Source organism: Sminthopsis crassicaudata, chromosome 3, assembly GCF_048593235.1.
Source record: "Sminthopsis crassicaudata isolate SCR6 chromosome 3, ASM4859323v1, whole genome shotgun sequence".
Lineage (NCBI taxonomy): Eukaryota > Metazoa > Chordata > Mammalia > Dasyuromorphia > Dasyuridae > Sminthopsis > Sminthopsis crassicaudata.
Window position 1 is genome coordinate 249,703,141 of NC_133619.1, and position 19,190 is coordinate 249,722,330.

The 19,190-nt window shown below is 33.0% G+C and overlaps 2 protein-coding genes across 5 annotated transcripts in view; one reads left to right on the forward strand and one right to left on the reverse strand.

The window, feature by feature from the left end:
- The window catches only part of EIF5B (eukaryotic translation initiation factor 5B), a 63,658-nt gene extending 58,961 nt beyond the window's left edge, over positions 1 to 4,697 (forward strand). Inside the window, exons 20-24 of the mRNA XM_074300395.1 lie at positions 767 to 843; positions 1,006 to 1,170; positions 1,779 to 1,917; positions 2,784 to 2,945; positions 3,929 to 4,697. Coding sequence (XP_074156496.1) covers positions 767 to 843; positions 1,006 to 1,170; positions 1,779 to 1,917; positions 2,784 to 2,945; positions 3,929 to 4,036 — 651 coding nt within the window. The 3' untranslated portion in view covers positions 4,037 to 4,697. The remainder of the gene's footprint in view (positions 1 to 766; positions 844 to 1,005; positions 1,171 to 1,778; positions 1,918 to 2,783; positions 2,946 to 3,928) is intronic.
- Positions 4,698 to 6,180: 1,483 nt separating this feature from the next.
- REV1 (REV1 DNA directed polymerase) overlaps positions 6,181 to 19,190 on the reverse strand; it is a 100,710-nt gene continuing 87,700 nt past the window's right edge. For all 4 annotated transcript variants that reach the window (XM_074300392.1, XM_074300391.1, XM_074300394.1 and 1 more), the window contains 9 exons: positions 12,698 to 12,800; positions 10,885 to 11,050; positions 9,764 to 9,966; positions 8,965 to 9,198; positions 8,303 to 8,423; positions 7,631 to 7,848; positions 7,392 to 7,548; positions 7,115 to 7,217; positions 6,181 to 6,604 (listed from right to left, as the gene is read on the reverse strand). In XM_074300392.1, the coding sequence (XP_074156493.1) occupies positions 6,493 to 6,604; positions 7,115 to 7,217; positions 7,392 to 7,548; positions 7,631 to 7,848; positions 8,303 to 8,423; positions 8,965 to 9,198; positions 9,764 to 9,966; positions 10,885 to 11,050; positions 12,698 to 12,800 (1,417 nt within the window). In that variant the 3' untranslated portion in view covers positions 6,181 to 6,492. The remainder of the gene's footprint in view (positions 6,605 to 7,114; positions 7,218 to 7,391; positions 7,549 to 7,630; positions 7,849 to 8,302; positions 8,424 to 8,964; positions 9,199 to 9,763; positions 9,967 to 10,884; positions 11,051 to 12,697; positions 12,801 to 19,190) is intronic.

The window sequence follows — 19,190 nt, forward strand, 5'->3', positions numbered from 1 at the left end:
TAGCATCTTAAAATTAAACATATTCAAAGTGGAACCCATTGTCTTTTCCCCTAAACCTCTTCTCTTCCTCACTTTTCCTATTACTGTAGAAGGTCCCAGTATCCTTCCTGTTACTTTAAGTGCCCACAGTCCAGCCGTCTTCCCCTGGGTTCCTTCCTGTTCTCATCTCACCATACCCAGGCCAGTCCTATTTTGGCAGCCTCTCACATATACTCCCTGCTGGCATCTGCCTCTATTGCCTCATACCTGGATGACTACAATAGCCTGCTGGTTGGTGTCCTTTCATCAGGTTTCTCTTCACTAAGCTATCACTCAGCCCCAGAAGGTCAGAGGTTCCTTATTACCTGCATGATCAAATATAAACCATTTGTTTGCCTTTTAAAACAACCTCCTTTTTATAACTTTTACCTCCTCTCTGTACTCTGTAATCTATCTTTCTTTGCATTCCACAGTCCAATTCTGGGCATTTTCTCTTCTTCCTCTCTGCTTCCAAACTTTGTTTTCTGTCTCAAGTCTCAGCAAGTATCTGATCTGCAAGAAGCCTTAACTGTTCTTGATTATCTCCTGTTTGTCCCTGTTGGTAACTTTTTTGCATTTTTCCCCTTTATATAGACTCTGAGATTCATGAAAACAGGGACTTTTAGCATAGTGCCTATAAATGTTTGTTGACTAATGTAGTCCAAAAAGTAATGTCCATTGATAGTGCTTATAATAAGAGATGAACTAATTTTTAAAATTCTTTTTCTCTCCCTCCCTTTTTTAATAGTATGCTGGAATTAACATAGGCCCTGTACATAAAAAAGATGTTATGAAGGCTTCAGTGATGTTGGAACATGATCCTCAGTAAGTAATTTCTTTGCTGCTATTAATTTTTCTAAAACATTTCTTTAGTTCAATTTATAAAACAGACTCTTGTTCTTTCTGTGATTTCACTACTTTTTAGGAAAGTTCTTAGCTTTTTTTTTTTATTGAATTGTCTTTATGATTAATTTCTTTTAATTGCAGATATGCAGTAATCTTGGCCTTTGATGTGAGGATTGAACGTGATGCTCAGGAAATGGCTGATAGTTTAGGAGTCCGAATTTTTAGTGCAGAAATTATTTACCATTTGTTTGATGCTTTTACAAAATACAGGCAAGACTATAAGAAACAGAAGCAAGAAGAATTCAAGTAAGTTACTTGGAGACTGGGTAGTAAGTAAAGTTTAATGTTTCAAGCCAGAATACTGTTCAGACAAGTTTTCACATCACCCACAGGATGTATAACATACATTCAGCATCTATGGATATTATTCCTTGTTTTTAGCTTTTTGAAATTTTTGTTTGATATGCATGAAATGCTTACTAGCCATTGAAGGGCAGGTTCTACATTGGGGCAAGATTCCTATCTGGAATGGATTTACTTTAGTTCCAAGTCACAAATAGAGGGATTATAGGTGTTATGAGAAGCATTAATTTTATGTAGCTAAAGGTCTTTAGACAAGCAGGATGTGAAGAGAAAACGATATACTTGGAAAGACCAAAGTGAGTTGTACAATTGGATCTTTGGATATGCAAATTGGTGTCACTATTCTACATGCCCTTAAATAATGGTTTCGTGTGGGGCTGTTACGGCATATCATCAGAGTGCACTATATAGCTCTGGTATGATCTGGGCTGGAACTGGAGTTGGGAGGCAAGGACAGCCTATTTTTTCTGTCTTTAAATTGTTGTATGTGTCTTTATTTGGAGTAAAAGCAAGGTGCCAGCATAAAACCTGTATATTCTTTCTCTTCATAGGCATATTGCAGTATTTCCCTGTAAAATGAAGATACTCCCCCAATTTATTTTCAATTCACGAGATCCAATAGTGATAGGTGTAATTGTTGAAGCAGGTCAAGTGAAACAAGGCACACCCATGTGTGTACCTAGTAAAAACGTAAGTATTGGTCACATTCTTTCAACTTGTTTGTTTTGACTTTTTATGAGAAGTCTCATTAAAGTAAAAAGAAAATCACTTTGGTATTTGTAAATCTTTCGTTTAATAAATGAGAACCAGCAAGCAGTATCCCTAAAATGGATGTCCCTTGAAAATGGATTTGCAGATTTAGATCAGTTTACAAGTTTATTTGCCTATAACGAGGAGCTAGTTTTCAAGCTTTTAAAATCTTACATTGCAAGTTTTCTGTAACAACTAAAAGCAATTTTGTACATATAAATCAACTTCATCCCAAAAATATATTTTAAGATGAGCTGTTAAGTACATTTGCAAAATCTGGAGATTTTCTTTTATATGTTAGCACAGGGCTTATAATCAGGAATCAAGTACAGATGAAAAGGGCCGGGGGAGGAGGGCTTGGCCTTTTTGCCAGAGATTTCTTTTTCTTCCCCCTCACCTTCCACTCCTAATACTGTACTTCAATTCAGTAAAATGAATATAGAATTTCATTTAGTAACTGGGGAGGGGGAGAAATTCCTTTCTTAAATTCCTCACCTATATCAGAAAAGCTTTGGACACAGTATCTTTAAAATCTTTATAGTACTGGTTGATTTCTCTCTTCAAGTTATAAAATAAAGACCTGGTCAATTTTGCCATCTAAAATGATTTTTTTGGGGGGAGGGGGAGTTGTATTGATAAATGACAAATGACTTAGGATCATAGATTAAATGATACATATAAAAGTATGTATACATGCGTGCACACACACATATAATGAAATAGGATAGCCAGGTGATAGTAATGATAAATATGCAATTGTTTTGTGCACCTTGTAGCAATATCTTTTTTTTTTTTTTTTTTAATAGTTTGTTGAGATTGGAATAGTTACAAGTATTGAAATAAACCATAAACAAGTTGATATTGCAAAAAAGGGTCAAGAAGTCTGTGTCAAAATCGAACCTATTCCTGGCGAATCTCCCAAAATGTATGGAAGACATTTTGAAGCTACAGACATTCTTGTCAGCAAGGTAAGTATTTACCCATAGTAATTGACACTTAGTTACATAAAGCAGCAAACTTTTCCATTTGACAAGGCTGAAGTTTAGAGAGATTCTAATTTGCCGTGTTCTAGGGAGTACAAAATTGGATGGCCCGAGATTTGTAGGCGTATTGACTCTGAAAGCCAACATTCATTTCCTTATTGTGCTTCCTTCTGTAACTGAAAATAGGAAAGGTGATTGTTCAAATCTGGTCTCAGACACTTAACACTTTCTAGCTGTGTGACCCTGGGCAAGTCACTTAACCCCAGCCTGGGGGGCGGGGGGAGTGAGAATCAGTAGTAATAGGTGAGCATGCTCTCTCATGCTTTGCAATTCTCATCTGTGGGTTTTCTACACAGTGCACAGTATCTTTTTCTTTGTTTTATGTATCCCACTTAGTGATTTTTTTTTCAATTGGTTTTGAGTATAGAAAGCCCCAAGATAATAAGCAGAATAGGGGTTAGGGGGTTGTCATTTGAAGTTTCAAACTTTTAGCCATTTTTAATAGCTGTGCATTGGTATTGGGAAAAAAACTACATTATAACAATTTCCTTTAATGTTAATGGTACTCACATGAAGTTCAGAAGTACAACCCTTAAAAAAAAAAGGATCATATATGAGTGTGTATTAAGTACACACCTTCAAGCTATGAATACTAATAAAGGATAAACTTTATTGAAATGATGAGTCTTATTTTCTGGGTTTTGTTTTTTTTTTTTTTTTTGGCAATTCTTCCCCCCTCCCCCCCAAGTGATGCCATAATTTAAGAATTAGGTGACAAAAATTCCAGACTTGTTTGATCATTGTAGTTGGGATCTTCTAATGTCCTTAAAATGTCAATCTCTTATTTGTGTATAATTTACTGTCTCAATTAAAATAATTTGTTTTTGACAACTAGGTAAGGAGGAATAGACACTTTTCAAAAATGTGCATTTTGAGTTTTAATTTTTTGTATGCTGGGTGTATTGCAGATCAGTCGACAGTCCATTGATGCACTGAAGGATTGGTTCAGAGATGAAATGCAGAAGAGTGACTGGCAACTTATTGTGGAACTGAAGAAAGTATTTGAAATCATCTAATTTTTCCACTGTGGGCAGGAAAAGTAGTATACTTGCTATTCTGTTGTAATGTCACCAAGAAAACCAAGCAAAAAAAAAAAAAATTGAAACAATGTATTGAACTTCGATGGACTTAAGTTTGGAAGGAAAAATAGGTGGATAAAATGTTTTCCATGAGAAACCAAGAAACTTACACTGGTTTGACAGTGGTCAATTTACATGTCCCCACAGTTCCAATGTGCCTGTTCACCTGTCCCACTACCTTTCCCTTCCCTTCTTTACTGGCTGCTGTTTTAAAGTTTGCCCTATCCCAAATTTGAATTTTTATTACAGAACTAAAGCTCTTTCAATTTTATACTGATTAAATCAGTACTGCAGTATTTGATTAACCAAGCTTCTGCAGACTTTGTGATTCTTGGACTTTTTTGATGTAAGAAATACTTCTTTATTTATGCATATTCTTTCCTCAGTGATTTTCCAGCATTCTGCTTTGTGCCTATAGGAATTTTTTAAAATAGAAAATTAGGTAATATGATATTTCTGTATTTGCTTTGTGTGAAACAATGATGTAAAAGCATAGCTGGCTGCCTTTTATTGCTTGTACAGTCCATGGAAGTCAACATAAACTGTAATCATTACAATACAGAGCCACAAATAAAGGGAATGGACATTGATCATCAAATTCTATTAGGCTTCAATGAAAGCACAGATTATTCTTACTTAAAATTTGGTATTAGTTGTCATCTTCTCAGTGCAATTGTCCTAAGGACAAAGGCGCGTTAGATGACACTGTGATACCTTATAAAAAACTAGCATTCACAAATTTCTTAAAACCTAGCAGCAGTCATTTTTATAGAGATTTTCTTTAACATATTTTCCCTGTGTTGTGCATTTTGTTTTTCAGAAATTAGAGTATATTGTAGACATGTTCCCCCAGCAAGACAGACAATAGGATCAGAGTGAGTTCAGACAGGAACTCTTATTTTTTCAACATGTGATTATCATTGATCCATTTTTGGATCAGCCGGCAAAAGTATCAGAGAAACGGAGTCCAAGTGCATATTGGACATTTGGACCGTGCAGATCTGACAACACTTCTGAACTACTGTTGTTATATTAAACAAGCTGTTTTAAGCTGCTGCCTTGAAAGGTAGAGTTTTTCCTAAATGAGGATTAGAAATGGGAGTAACTGGGCCAGAGCTAGTTTGTTTCTGTAGCATGCACGAGGGAGGGGCCACTGTGAAATCTGCTTTGTAATTTATGTTGAGCCAGGTTGGATGCTATGGGTGAAGGAATAAGATGGGTGATACTGTTTTTCTTATACTGTCAAGTGTGATATATGCTTAGACACAATTATGCCACAAGTAAGCTCTTTGTAGATTAGAATCAGGAACAAAATCCTATAAAGGGGAGGAAAACCCCTGATAGCATTCTTGGCAAATAGGATGTTTTTGAATTGAGTTATATGGATATTTATTTTTGCACATTGACAATCTGCTGCTTTGTAGATTTAATTTAAAAGATTGAGGGGGAGAGTCTAGAGTATATATACTGATTTCACAACATAAAACAAATATTGGCATCTGAGTTGTAAGAAAGTTTTTTAATGAGCTGGGAATTGGAGTGCAGAATATATTTTACTTCTACGGTTATCTAAGTTAGAAAGGAAGTCTAGAGTTTCAATATAAGTTAGTGAGTAATCTTGAAAATTGTAACCATATATATATAGCTCTTTCAGGGAATAGATCCAAGACTCAGAACATCACATAAAAGGCTTTAGGGGAGGGGAAGATTTTTTTTTTTTTTTTTAAATTCCTAAGGCCACTTTTGTATTATGTAATATTAAAAATAAATGAACGGCCCCGAGTTAGAGATTTGGTCTATGGGAGAAATTAAGTTTTTACCACATAAATCTAAAGTGATGCTCACAATAAGCATTCTTTTACTCTATTTGTTAACTCTCTTTTATGGCATCTGCTTCAAGAGTCTTCCAAAGTCAACTAACCTTAAAAAAAAAAAAAAGTTTCTTAGGAGGTATAGGTAAAAAGGGGATCCTATCTAAGCGTAGTAATTTTAAAAGTGTATGATATGCAAGCTTCTGGCCTAAGAGAAAAATAAAAAGGGACAGACATTTAAGGATTCACAAAATAAAAGTCAATACAAAATATACATACAGTTCTTTATTAAACAGCTGTAAACACTTCACTGTAAAAATCCATAAAACTTTATAAACAAACATTTTGTAAATAGAGTCTATGCTACAGTAAAAGAATTAACACAATTATTTACATGCAATACTGACAAATTTGGCACTTTTTGAAAAGAAATGTACAAAACACTTCTGTTTAAAAAGAAATTCAAAATTATAAAAACTCAGAGCATTACTATCATGCACTTTTGCAAATACCTCACAAGCACTTATGGCACAGCTAGCAGAGAGCTCCAGGCTCTCTCTCACCAAGCTCCTTATTACAAATTTAGGTAACTTTTAATGTGCTTCCATAAGTTTGTTGTAAAACCACCTGAACATTGTCAAGAATAAAGTCAAATGCCATATTCCAAACTGATTCCACAGACTGCTGCATTAACCTGAAGTGAAGGGGGTGGGGGCGAGTTGGAAAGAGACAAGAGGGGAAAAAAACAATTAAACCTCAAATTCATTTCTATGCCTAAATACTTTATATACCTGATGGTTTTGGGCCCTTCAGCAGCATTTTTCGCTTTATTTATTTAATATTCTGTCAATTCTCTCTACTACTGTAAAAGCTAGCAGGCAGTTGTCAGAATCTTAACCTTCCTTGTGGCATGGAGTCCTTCTCAAAATAATAATACTGCTTTTAAATGTGTAAATTGGCTAATATGCTTTAAAGCTGATTTCACCAGGAATTACAACTGAGTGATGGGTTTTAAAAAACAATTTAAGGAAATGTACAAGGTAAGGTAAAAAACCTTCAACTGATTATTATTTCTGACATACAAAGTGCCTTGCCCATAACAACAAGACCTTATCTCATCCTCCCTCTCCCTACCCCCACCCAAAATCCTAGATAAGGAACCCCCCCCATATCCTCTTTCAGATGCAATGTGCACATTATTTACCTTTTCATGTACTTTATGACCAGATCCAGTTTTTCTAGATCCTTTTCTTCTATTAGATCAGTACAGTATTTTACAACTTGTAGGATGTCTTCCTCCATTGGATCTGTTGGGGATTTTTAAGAAATCAAAAGATCTTTAAAAGGATTTTTCTAAAATATGCCATTTTTGGCAACCTGTTTAATTAAACAAGTTCAGAATATTCAGAGACCAGGGAAATGAAATTATTATATATTATAAATAAAAGCCAAATAAATAAATGTGTCCTGTTAAGTTCTACCTGATATGGTGGTAATCCATTCTTTGAGCAAAGTCTTCACGTCATTGAATTCAACAGCACCAGCTAGATTAGGAGCTGGTTGTCTAAAGGAGCTTGCCAGTTCTGATGGCAAAGAAGAAGGTTCTGACATAACTGAAGTTGATGAATTTGGCTCAACCTGTTGAAGAATTTAATGTTACCAATTATAAAGCAATCCAAGAAGAAAAATAAGCTGCAGGTTGTTGCAGTACAAATCTTACCTGTAGGTTAGCAAAAGCTGGACCTTCCTGCTTCAAAAAGCCATCTATCAGCTTCTGAGGGCTTCCAGTAGATGTTGCCAGTGTTTTAGCTGGACTACCGAGCAGTTTGTTGTTCAAGGTATTCTGGATCTTTTTCGTGGGACTGACTGTTTTTTTCCTGCTCTTCTTCTTATCTTTTACTACTGTTTGTTTTAGTTGTAATAAAGGATTCTTTGAAACTGAAAAACAAACCAAAAAAAGGCCTTATAATTTCTCAGACCATAAAAATCTCCATTCATTAACTTGTGTGGGCCCTAAGATTCTTTCAGGATATAAAAGTGCCAGCCAAGCTTGGAAAGAATCAAACCAAGAAAACTGTTTACAAAGGAGTAAAGGGTATGCTCTAACCTCCCTAAAGTTTTGATGGTCACTCTCTCTCTCTCTGTGTATATGGAGACTTTCCCAAGTTTTGTCATGTGTCATGTAGTGTCAGGAAATGGAACAAACATTGAAACTGCTCAGAGACTATCTGTACATTAAAAAACATCTTTTCCATATAAATACAAATATATTTACATAGTTTAATATTTACATTTTTATTTTTAATAATTATTTTTCAAATGGGTAGAAATTCTTGGATATAGTAAATTTCAAATGTTTTTATTCTGTCATTCGCAATCTTCCAAAGCTTACCAAATGAGCTGGCTGGTTGCTGATAGGTGGAGTTTTCTAATTGCCTTTGTTTTTGATCATATGCAGCTTTCAGCTCCTCTTGAAGTTCAGCAGGAAGTGCTGCAAACACTTCAGGATCTACCTAATAAAAATAAAATGGTCAAGATTATAACTAAATTCAATGTATAGAAACCTTGATTTCTAGGTATTTTAGCAGAGTAAAATAAACAGCATTCAATAAACAAAGCCCCCAGGACTCCCCCATTTCTTGAAAAAACTGGATGATTGTAACTTGTGCCTTAAGACAGTTTGCTCAAAATACCCCAAAAGAAATTTAAAAATAATGTAATAGTTTCAGGAAATAACAAATCGACTAAAGTAGAGCTCTGAGCACAAAAGAACATGATCTTTAATAATTTCAAAAGGCCTGATGAAAAGAGACTATCTGGAAAGAAAGCTGGAGGAAATCCTCTTCCAAGTATATTTGTGTTCCCTACCCCACCCTACAAAGAATGTTTTTAAGATTCCAAATTAAATAAAACTGAAACAGTGACAGGGACAATTCTCACTAATATAACATTGGAGACTTACTGGTTTTAAGAAGTGAAATGAACACTTCTTTTTAGTTAAAGATAGAACTTTAAAATCTCTAAAGATAAAACATTTAATTTGGTTTGCCTTACCTGTGAAAATGCTGGTAGGGCTATAACATTGATTCCAGTGTCACTATTTGATTCTTGAAGATCTGGTATTTGTAACAAAACTGTTCCAACTGGTTGTGGCAAAATTCCACTGTTACAACCATTTACTGGTTCCTTCTTTTTGTCACCATGTGTGTCTCCTTGTTGAATAGCACATATTTGCTCTACTTGTTGCCTAAGATCAGATGGCAATGCTTCTAAAACAGACTGATCTAGCTATAAAATAATAAAAACAATAATCCTAAGTGAACCTTTGTTCATCTTCCCAATCATTTAAACTAGCATTACAATTTTCCTTGTTCTAGAAGCAGCAAATGAATGAATATTAAGCAATTATATATATACTGCTTTATATAAAGATACCTCTCTTGACACTGTCTTCATTCATTGGGTTAGTGATATGGTCACATGACACTGCTATCACAAAAAATTCTTGAGTTGTGGGGTGGTCTCATACAGAGGACAGAATGTTTTTCCTAATTAATTTACAAATAAGTTTTCAGGTTATTTTTAGTAGCATTTTTGTGTAAATCACTGAGTCAAATCTGAGAAATACCAAATGAATTGTCTATAGCTTTTCACATTTGCACATGTTTAAAAAACAACAAAATTACAGATGGGAAAGAAAAAGTAGTTTATGACAGCAAGTGGCTATTACATAATGCTTACTGGAATAAAGCATCATTCTTCTGCATGATTTTGAAGATAGAGGTTTTTTTTTCCATCATGTGTGTACAATGAAAATGATTATATACAAAAGATAATGGAAACAGAAACCTACCTGAGAAGGTGAAGGTACTTCTATACTTAGGTTAAGTCTAGATTTCACACTGACAGGAGAATGGAGCCCATTCCATTTTATTGAAGGCTCAGTTTTACTAGCAAGTGGAGAAATGCTAGATGCCAGATGTGTGGTACAAGATGGTAGAAAAGTGCAAGTTCGAGAGGCAGATGAAATTTCAAGGTCCATTGCAGCCACAAAAACTAAAATTACAAAAACATTTTATAAATTACAAAAACTTTTGTTGATTAAGGAATAAACACTACATAAATGATCTAGAAATCACTCTGCTAGAAGTATATATATTCCAAATGATGTCAAGGAAAAAAAGGGAAAGGTTCCATATACATAAATAGCAGCCCCTTTCCCACTAAGAATTGGGGGGAACAAATTGTGGCACACAGATTTAAGACAAGCATGGAAAGACTGATACAAAGTAAAGTAAGCAAGCAAAAGTACAAAAACAATGACAATGTAAATGAATGTCAACCAAAACAAAACACCTAAGATCAATGCTATATAAAATTGATTATAACAAAACTTTGTTTCAAAGAAGTATTAGAATATAATTCTATATTAGAATATCCTTACTGTGCCAGGGAATGAAAATGGATATCAATAGGTTTGTTGACTTGTCCAACTAATTGAAAAACTAAAGTAGTTTTTCCCTTTGTTGTAACAGGTTCAGGGAGGGACTACAAATAGGGAAATGTATGTGAATAAAAATGTGATATTTTTAGAAAAAGAAACTTCCCAACAATTTCCATTTCACCCATTTCTATCATTATTACAGAATAATCTTCAAAATGATAATTCTACCTCCAACTTCCAAGTCACAATGCAAATTCTTCATGATAGAGAATTCTCCCTTTTATCATAAAAGTCTATTGATGAAACTAAGCGCACACTTAACAAGCTTATAAGTCAATTGCTTCAAACCTTCAATTAGGACTGATAACTTACTAGTCAGAATACTTACTAGTATTATTAGAATACTTACTAGTATTACTTATTATTATTAGTATTACTAGAATACTTACTAGTCAGAATAATTTAGGTGAATTCCCTTTATAAAGGAATTGCCATCAAGAATCTAAAAACATTTGTCAAGATCCACTCACTTTCTTTATGTTCTTCTTCAGTGGATTTCTTAGCTTTCTGTACTTGAAAAAGATCAATGACAGAATGGGATCCACCTGGCAAACGGCTAGATTGCATGGATGGATGGGTGGAGCATCCTGAAGACGTTTTATTGATAGGAACCAACTGATTCACTTGAATTCCAACCTAGAAGAATAAGTTATAGTATCAAAGCTACAGTACAAAATTTCCAAAAATAGCAGATATCAAAATCATCTTAATTAGTAATATAAATTTCTGATAAACCACAACCACATAATTAAGCAAAACCTTTAGTTGATTCTATTTTTAGAAAAGGAACATAGCACAAGAAAAAAGCTTAAAGCTTCCATGTAATATCTTGGGATTCATAAACATTTAGTCAACTATCTAGCATCTAGTATTTTGTGTTTAAAAAACAACAAAAACCCCCTGATATTCAGAATGATTTACTTGCGTTGAACAATGTTATGTTTACAATAAGAATTTTCAAAAAACATTTTTCAAACATAAAAGCTGAACCTATAGATTGTTCTTGATTACACAGAAAATTTCCTACTTCTAACACTGCAATTAGCTAAACTTCTAAACAAAAGTTACTTGATTTCAATACTAAGAAAAACAATAAAGGAACTTTTTCAATACAAACTTACATCTAGTGAAGGTGTACAAATATGAAGGCAAGTGAAGGTACCTAAGAGAACTGACATACATCTGAAAGTATCACTCCTGGGCATTTAAGTGGCACAGTGAAGAGAGTGCTAGGCCTGCAATCAGGAAGACTCATCTTCATGAGTTCAAATATGGCCTTAGATACTCTGTGACCTGGGCAAGAAACTCATGTTTCCTCATCTGTAAAATGAGCTGGAGAAGAAAACTTAAAGCCATGAAGAATTATATACCTGCCCTATTGCTAAGAAAAATGATATCATCATGGCAAGTTGTTTGGCCCATAAATTACACAGTATATGCTGGTTTGATGGCTTATTTTCCTCAAAAAATTCTTTTTTTCAATGAAAATACAGGATATTAAATGAGTTTCCAAGTAAAAAGAAAGTCAATTGATCATTCCCATATGTTAAATATAAAGCTAAATAAATGCCCCACACCTGTTTTCATATGCTTGATCATAAAGTTGATAAAGCCTTTCACAGAGTACCCTTTTTTCAGGGAAGGCCAAGCTGTGCCAGAAATTTGGAAATGCTTCTTAACTGAGTGAGGAGAGAAAGCTCACAAAACTGAGATCATTTAAAAATATGTTTGGTATGTTCTTTCTAGGATTTAAGATATAGTGGTAGAAGAGATATTTGAGATAGAAAATGATTGGACCAGGTAACCTATTTAAGGAAACTGAAACCCAGGGAAAGTAAAATCAAATTAATAAGTAGCAGAACTGGGCTTTCAACCTGGAGCCTACAAATACAGGAATTTTCCTCACTATGCCCCTTGGCTTTTATTTTGTGAATACTATCAACTTCAAAGGGTAAGATTATATACACTACACACACATACTTCTCTGACTCCAAGTTACTGTTGTTTTTAAGAAGGCTAAATCTGACACCTTTGAGAAGTAAAGGTACTTATTATCTTGAACTGAGCATATTTTTAAAATTAGTATCCTTTAGGATAGGAAAGGATTTTTAACCTCAACAATTTTAAGTGTTTTTACATAATTTTAGCATGAAGAGGGAGGGAAAACCAAAGGATGTATAATATAAATGAACACATGTATTGTCTGTCTTACTGATAACAGATCTAAAAAGAGAAAACAGTGTAGAGAGAGACATCAAGAGCCTTAAAATTTTATTTACTTACCCCTCTCATATCTGATATGTTCAATTTCATTGTATGAAACATATTTAATGTTGCTTTTCCAATTATTTTTGCACTGTCTGTTGGCTGGTCAAGTGTGACAGTCCTATAAAGAACAATTTTTTCACAAGAAAGAAAAATTAAAAGACCATCGTTACATATTTATTTGGTAGCATAAACCACTTTCTTTGTGTTCTATAGTAGTAAAAATCTTAATCTAAGTAATCTACAAAGATAACGAATTACTGAATTTCAATATACAGTTCTCATATATGATGATTTATAATAATATGAGCAATGGGTAAGATTCTGAGAATCATAATGTTATATACACCTTTTTTATATTTGCATATACAAATATATAAAAACTATCTTATAACTTTAGCCTAAAACAAACATAAGATACAGTTCTATTCCTGATTTGGCATCTATAAATGACAAAAAGCCACAAAAAAATTTGGCTTGTGTTGAAAATAGAACTTTTGCAATGTAATAGATTTGATCAGATCCAGACACATATATCATAAACACTCACATTTTATTCAATATTATGAATGGAAATGTATGCAATATGGTAGTTACTTGTCTATTTGAAGCCCACTTTCGAAGATAAGACAGAAAACCAGGAAATTTAGCTCATTATGAACATTTATGGGCACTATTATTAGAGACCAAAAAGAAAACTTCTCAATCCTTATGATTTCTAGTGAAGCTCTTTGCAAGTAGCATGCCATGGCTGCATCAGTGTCCAAAATATTTCTGCCACCTTTCATAGCATGGAATATATTTAAGTTTTCTCTAACCAAGAACATCTACAGTAATTCAGATACATAACTAATAAGTTTCATTAATTCCAAATGTAGTGCTCTTTCCATTGCATTATTCTTGAAAACTCTCCTATAATGATGAGTCTTTTTTGGGGTTGGAGGAGTAACAGTTGTTCTTATGAGGCTATAGGTCAAGGAATAGTTAAAAAAAGAAAAAACAACTCTGTATGAACTACTTGAAATACAGTAATTATACTTTCATATGCAAATTTATAAAGATCCCTTAGAGTTAATGATATAAAAGAAATGTAAAGAGAGGTAGAAAAGAATTGTAAGGAAGTTACGGTTGCAATATTCCACATTAATGTGGGATATATTCATGTACTCTAAATTTTTTCTTCTTTAGACATAACTTAATTCCTTCCTAATATGGGTTGGTCTTAAGTCATCTTACCATCTGGCTATTTTCTTTCATATACTCTGCAACTTGTCAACATCTTTCCTAAAATGTGATAGCCAGAAACAAACATAACAGTCCAGGAATTAGTATATTTGACTGCCAGTCATCACAATCCTGAGAAGGTATACTTGTAGTCTACTTTATAAAGTGCACAGGGCATTTGTAATACTATGCTTCCTTATACTTACAAGGCTGATTTTTTTAAAAACAAAAAGCAAAATTTTATATTTACATTAAATTTCATTTTATTAAACTGGGCCAAGGCCTTAACAATCTAAATTTCATTCTCTAATAAAAAAAATAAATAAAAATAAAGCATCTGGAAGACAAAGACAAATATGAAACAATGCTTCTAGCCCTGTAAGAAACTTACATACTAATGTAGGAGACATGTACATTAAAAATTTTATAAAGCAAAAGTGAGGAAGAAAAGCATTCCAGATCTGGAGAACAGGCAGTGTGGCAGTGTAAAGACACCAGGACAGCAGGGGAAGCATCACATACAAGGTACAACAAGAAGGTGGGTCAGTAAAGCTCTAGTAAAGCACATATAAAGGAAACTACTAAGGCTAAAAATAATCAAGAATGACTCTAAGGTTATGCACCTGGGTTATTGGCAAACTGTGGATGTCCTTAACTGTAATAGGAAGAAGGTACAGCATTAAGGGTGGTAGGGAGACAGGTGAGGATAATGAGTTCTGATTTGGACAGCTTTTGTTTGAGATGACTTCAGCATCATTCATTTGGAAATGGCAGTTACATGCATGGGACTGGAGCTTAAGGGAAAAAGTAAGACCCAGGAATGTAGACCCAGGAGCCATTTGTATTATGCTTCTTAATGAACCAATGAAATCACTAAGAAACAATAGAAAAGAGAAGGAAACCTAGTACAAAAAATTGGGTACATTAACAGTTGGCCTTTGTGAAATCAGTAATGAACTAGTAAAGGAGAGAAAGCAATGTCTTAAAAACTAGAGGAGGGATTATCTAAATCTATAGGGGGCTCAATAACATTAAATACTGCAAAGGGGTGAAGAACAAAGAGAACTAAAACTATTAGAGTTGACAAGAGATTGTTGCTAATTTTGGAAAGTTTGGGTTGAAATCATTCAAGCCAAATTTCTGGATTTTCAGAAAAGTGAGGAAAAGAAATCGAGGAACCATGTGCCTTCATGGGACAACTACTTCACTAACTTCAGTGGTCATTCTCTGCCCCCCACCGTCCTTCCAAGGTTGACAGAATTTCTTTCTTTCTTTTTTTTTTTTTTTTTTAAACTTGACTCCTGGATTTTATTTTTTTTAATTTTTTTTATTTTTTACAGAAAATTGTTATAATACATTTTAAATTTTTTTTATTCATTTTTCCAAATTATCCCCACCCTCCCTTCACTCCCTCCCCCCAATGACAGGTAATCCCATACATTTTACATGTGTTACAATATAACCTAGATACAATATATGTGTGTAAATACCATTTTCTTGTTGCACATTAATTATTAGCTTCCGAAGGTATAAGTAACCTAGGTAGATAGACAGTAGTGCTAACAATTTACATTCACTTCCCAGTGTTCCTTCTCTGGGTGTAGTTATTTCTTTGACAGAATTTCTTTCTTTTTTTTTTTTTTTTTATTCATTTTTCCAAATTATCCCCTCCCTCCCTCCACTCCCTCCCCCTGATGGCAGGTAATCCCATACATTTTACATGTGTTACAATATAACCTAGATACAATATATGTGTGACAGAATTTCTAATAGAGCAATCACCTTTTTTTTAACTAATCAGATTCAGAACCAGACTAGTGATTCTGTATAATTTTTATTAAAGTAAAATAAAGGATTCATTATCCATCATTCTTCAGCCAAGGAAATGAAAGTAGAGTTTTATATATTTGAAGCATCCAATTTCTACTGTAGCCTGCACCTATCTCAAATTTGCAATGTTCTTAAATTCATCATCCATTTTACTCCTCTGACCAAGTGAACAGGTAAAGGATCACCAAAACATTTGTTTCTATTTCTCCCTCTACTATTTCTTGCTGTTCCTTAATCTTCAGCTGGTATTCCTTTTCATTTCATGATTTCCTCACTTGTCGATTAGTCCAATCCTACCTATTTTCTTAATGATACTCCCTGTTATATTTATTTTTTAAATTAAAACCTCTAGTCCTGTTTATTTATATTTAGATATCTATAGTCTTGGCTCTTGTATGATGTCTCCTACAAATTACTAGTCCTTTTGCTGATACTGACAACTATTTTTTCCTTCCTCATTCATGCTGAATTTAAGTTCTGATGTAACAGATTCACAAGAATTTCAGAACTAAGTAAATATGTGCCATTATTGGACTATAACCTATTAAACCACAGTTCACAAATCCAAATGTTATTTATATCTTCTTTAGTTTTTACTTTTCTAGCCCAAGATTTCAAAATCTGACATCTTGGCATATGATCCTAGGATGCTAAAGGAGAAAAAACACCACCACAATATTGATAATGTTTGTGTTAACCAAGACTGGAAAGAAAGCAAATCCACTGATTGGGGGATGGCTAAACAAAGCCATTGTTTGAACATAATGGAATATTACTGTGTTAAAAGAAACAAAGAATATGATGAATGCAGTGAACCAAATAGAGATTTATATGAAATGATGCAGACTGAAGCAGAACCAGGAAACCCTGCTAATTTTGTCTACTAAAAGCTGTATAATTAAAGTGACCAATAATGGCCCTGGTAAAGAGAAAAGGAATTTACTTTTCTTTTATTGGAAAGGCTTATATGTAATGTTGCACATGCTTTTGATCTGTTTAGATCTGTTTAGAAATCCTTCATCTTTGTTAACAAGGGAATTTCACTGAGTAAGGGAGGTGGAGATAAGGTATTGCTGGGGAGTGAATAATATAAAAACAAAACATCCCCTATTTACATTGTTAATCATTATATTTGTTTTATTGAACTGCTTACTATATTGTTCAGAGTTTGCTTTCTTACTTTTGTTTGTTTTCTTCAAATTAATTGTTTTTTAAGGGCTCAGTAATATTTCATTGTAATTATGTAATACAATTTCTTCATTTCATAATTTCCCCTTCCATCCCTAATTCTTTAGTACCATAAAAAGTACTACTATTAGTATTTTGATATATATGAGATCTTTCATTCATTAACTCCTTGGTGTTCAATAGTGTGAATTTTGGGACAAAGAGCTTTAGCCAGTTTCTGATTACAAAACTTCTAATAGCTTCTTATAATGGAAGGACCAATTTTAAACTTCACCAATATTATGGTCTCTGTTTATATTATCTTTCTGTAAGATTTCCAACACTAGATATTCCAATCTTGTTATGCTTGCCCATTTCCTGAATGGGAGGTAAAAATATCACATGTTTTGATCAGCATTTTATTATTAATCATTTGCAACGTTTTTTCTTATGGTAATTTTTATTCATTGCTTTTCATTATTTCATACACTACAGAATGGCTCTTGATTTTATATTTTTGGGTTAGTTTTTAGACCCTTATCAGAAATACATGTACAAAGATTTCCCATCCGTCAATTGACAGTTTCCCTTATTATTCTTATGGCATCAATTTTTGCTCATGCAAGTTTTTAATTCATATAATTAATGATATATTTTGTCCTTTGGGTGTCTACCATCCCTTGTTTGATTAAGGATTTTCACCCTAACCACAATTATACAAAGTACATTGGTTATGTTCTCTTCTGCTATGGTGTCACTTTTTATTTTGGGGGGTTACATAATCACTTTGGGGTTTATAAGTAGTATAGATTATATATCACAATATCATTATATAGAATATATATGATACATACATACACATGCGCCCACTGTATATAATAAATTTGTGATTTCAAACCTAATTTCTGCCAAAGTGCTTTCCAGGGTTCCAAGCAGTCCATTGTAAATACAAATTAGTTTGTATTCTTGAGCTACAGGTTATTTAACTGGACTGTTTCTAGTCATTTGTCCTCATTACAAATCAACTTTTATTAGTCAGTACCAAAAAACTTTGATGGATTGCTGCTTTACAATTTGCAATCTAAAACACTATTTCCTATTTGTTTTTATCTTTTTCATGATTTCCCTTGAGACTGAAGACCTTGTATGCTTTCCAAATGAATTTTATTATGTCTCTTAATAAAGTATACCATAATGATTTAATGGGCATAACTCTAAATCATATTAAATTAGATAGTAAAATATTTATATTGGTATAACTTTAAGCAAGGGCAATCAGTGTTCCTCTGATGATGACGAACTATTATTTCTTCAATGAATATTTTGTGATTTCTATATGGTTGTATAAACACATACATATCAATACTGAAAAAAAAAATATGTATGTGTATTTATCTTTAGTACATAGTTTGACCCCCAGATATTTTATGTATGGTGTATTTATTTTGAATGGTATTTCTCTATTATTCTTCCTCATTTATTATTTATTCTTTTAGATTTATTTAAAATTTTATTATATTTATTTCCATTTTGTTGAAGGTATTAATAGTCTCTATCAGTTTCCTGATGATTCTCTAGGATTTTCTAAAAATTTTTTAAATATAAGGTCATCTATGAATGAGTAAAAATGTTTTCCTTTATAATCATGATTTTTAATTTACTTATTACTGTGACTAGCTATTTTGAGAATTAATAATGGTGGGTAGGAAGGCATCCGTACTTTACTTATGTATTTACCAAAAAAATATCTTTTCCCAGAGTAAATAACATATTTATGCTTTTTAAAAAAAATGAATGGTCCATATAGCTATGCTTTTTAGCATTTTATGGTATATTATGTTTTTTCCAGTTTTTTTCCTTACCTGAATTAATCATTATATAAGTTTAATTGCTTTTAATGTACTTATTATTTCTAATTCTGAAAAATTCTAATTCTGAAAAAAAAATTATTATTTCTATGGTCTTTTTTGTTTTTTATCTTATTTATCTTACTAATTATAATGACTTCCTCTCTTTTTTCTTATTCTGGACTTATTTGTGGTTTATTTAATACACTAAAAACTCTAGTTTGAATCAGGATAAGCAAGCAATATACACATTAGGGTACATAAAATCCAAATTGTCTACATGTCTACCATAAATCCTATGAGTAATCTTTAAGTATTTTTTGAATGAACATCACAAAACCTTTTTCCCCCCTTTTTACGAGGTTTTTACAGCTTTCTTCTTTATAATGTCTACAAAGATGCTCTGAAACAAACTAGAATTTCTATAATCAAATGAGTGTTAT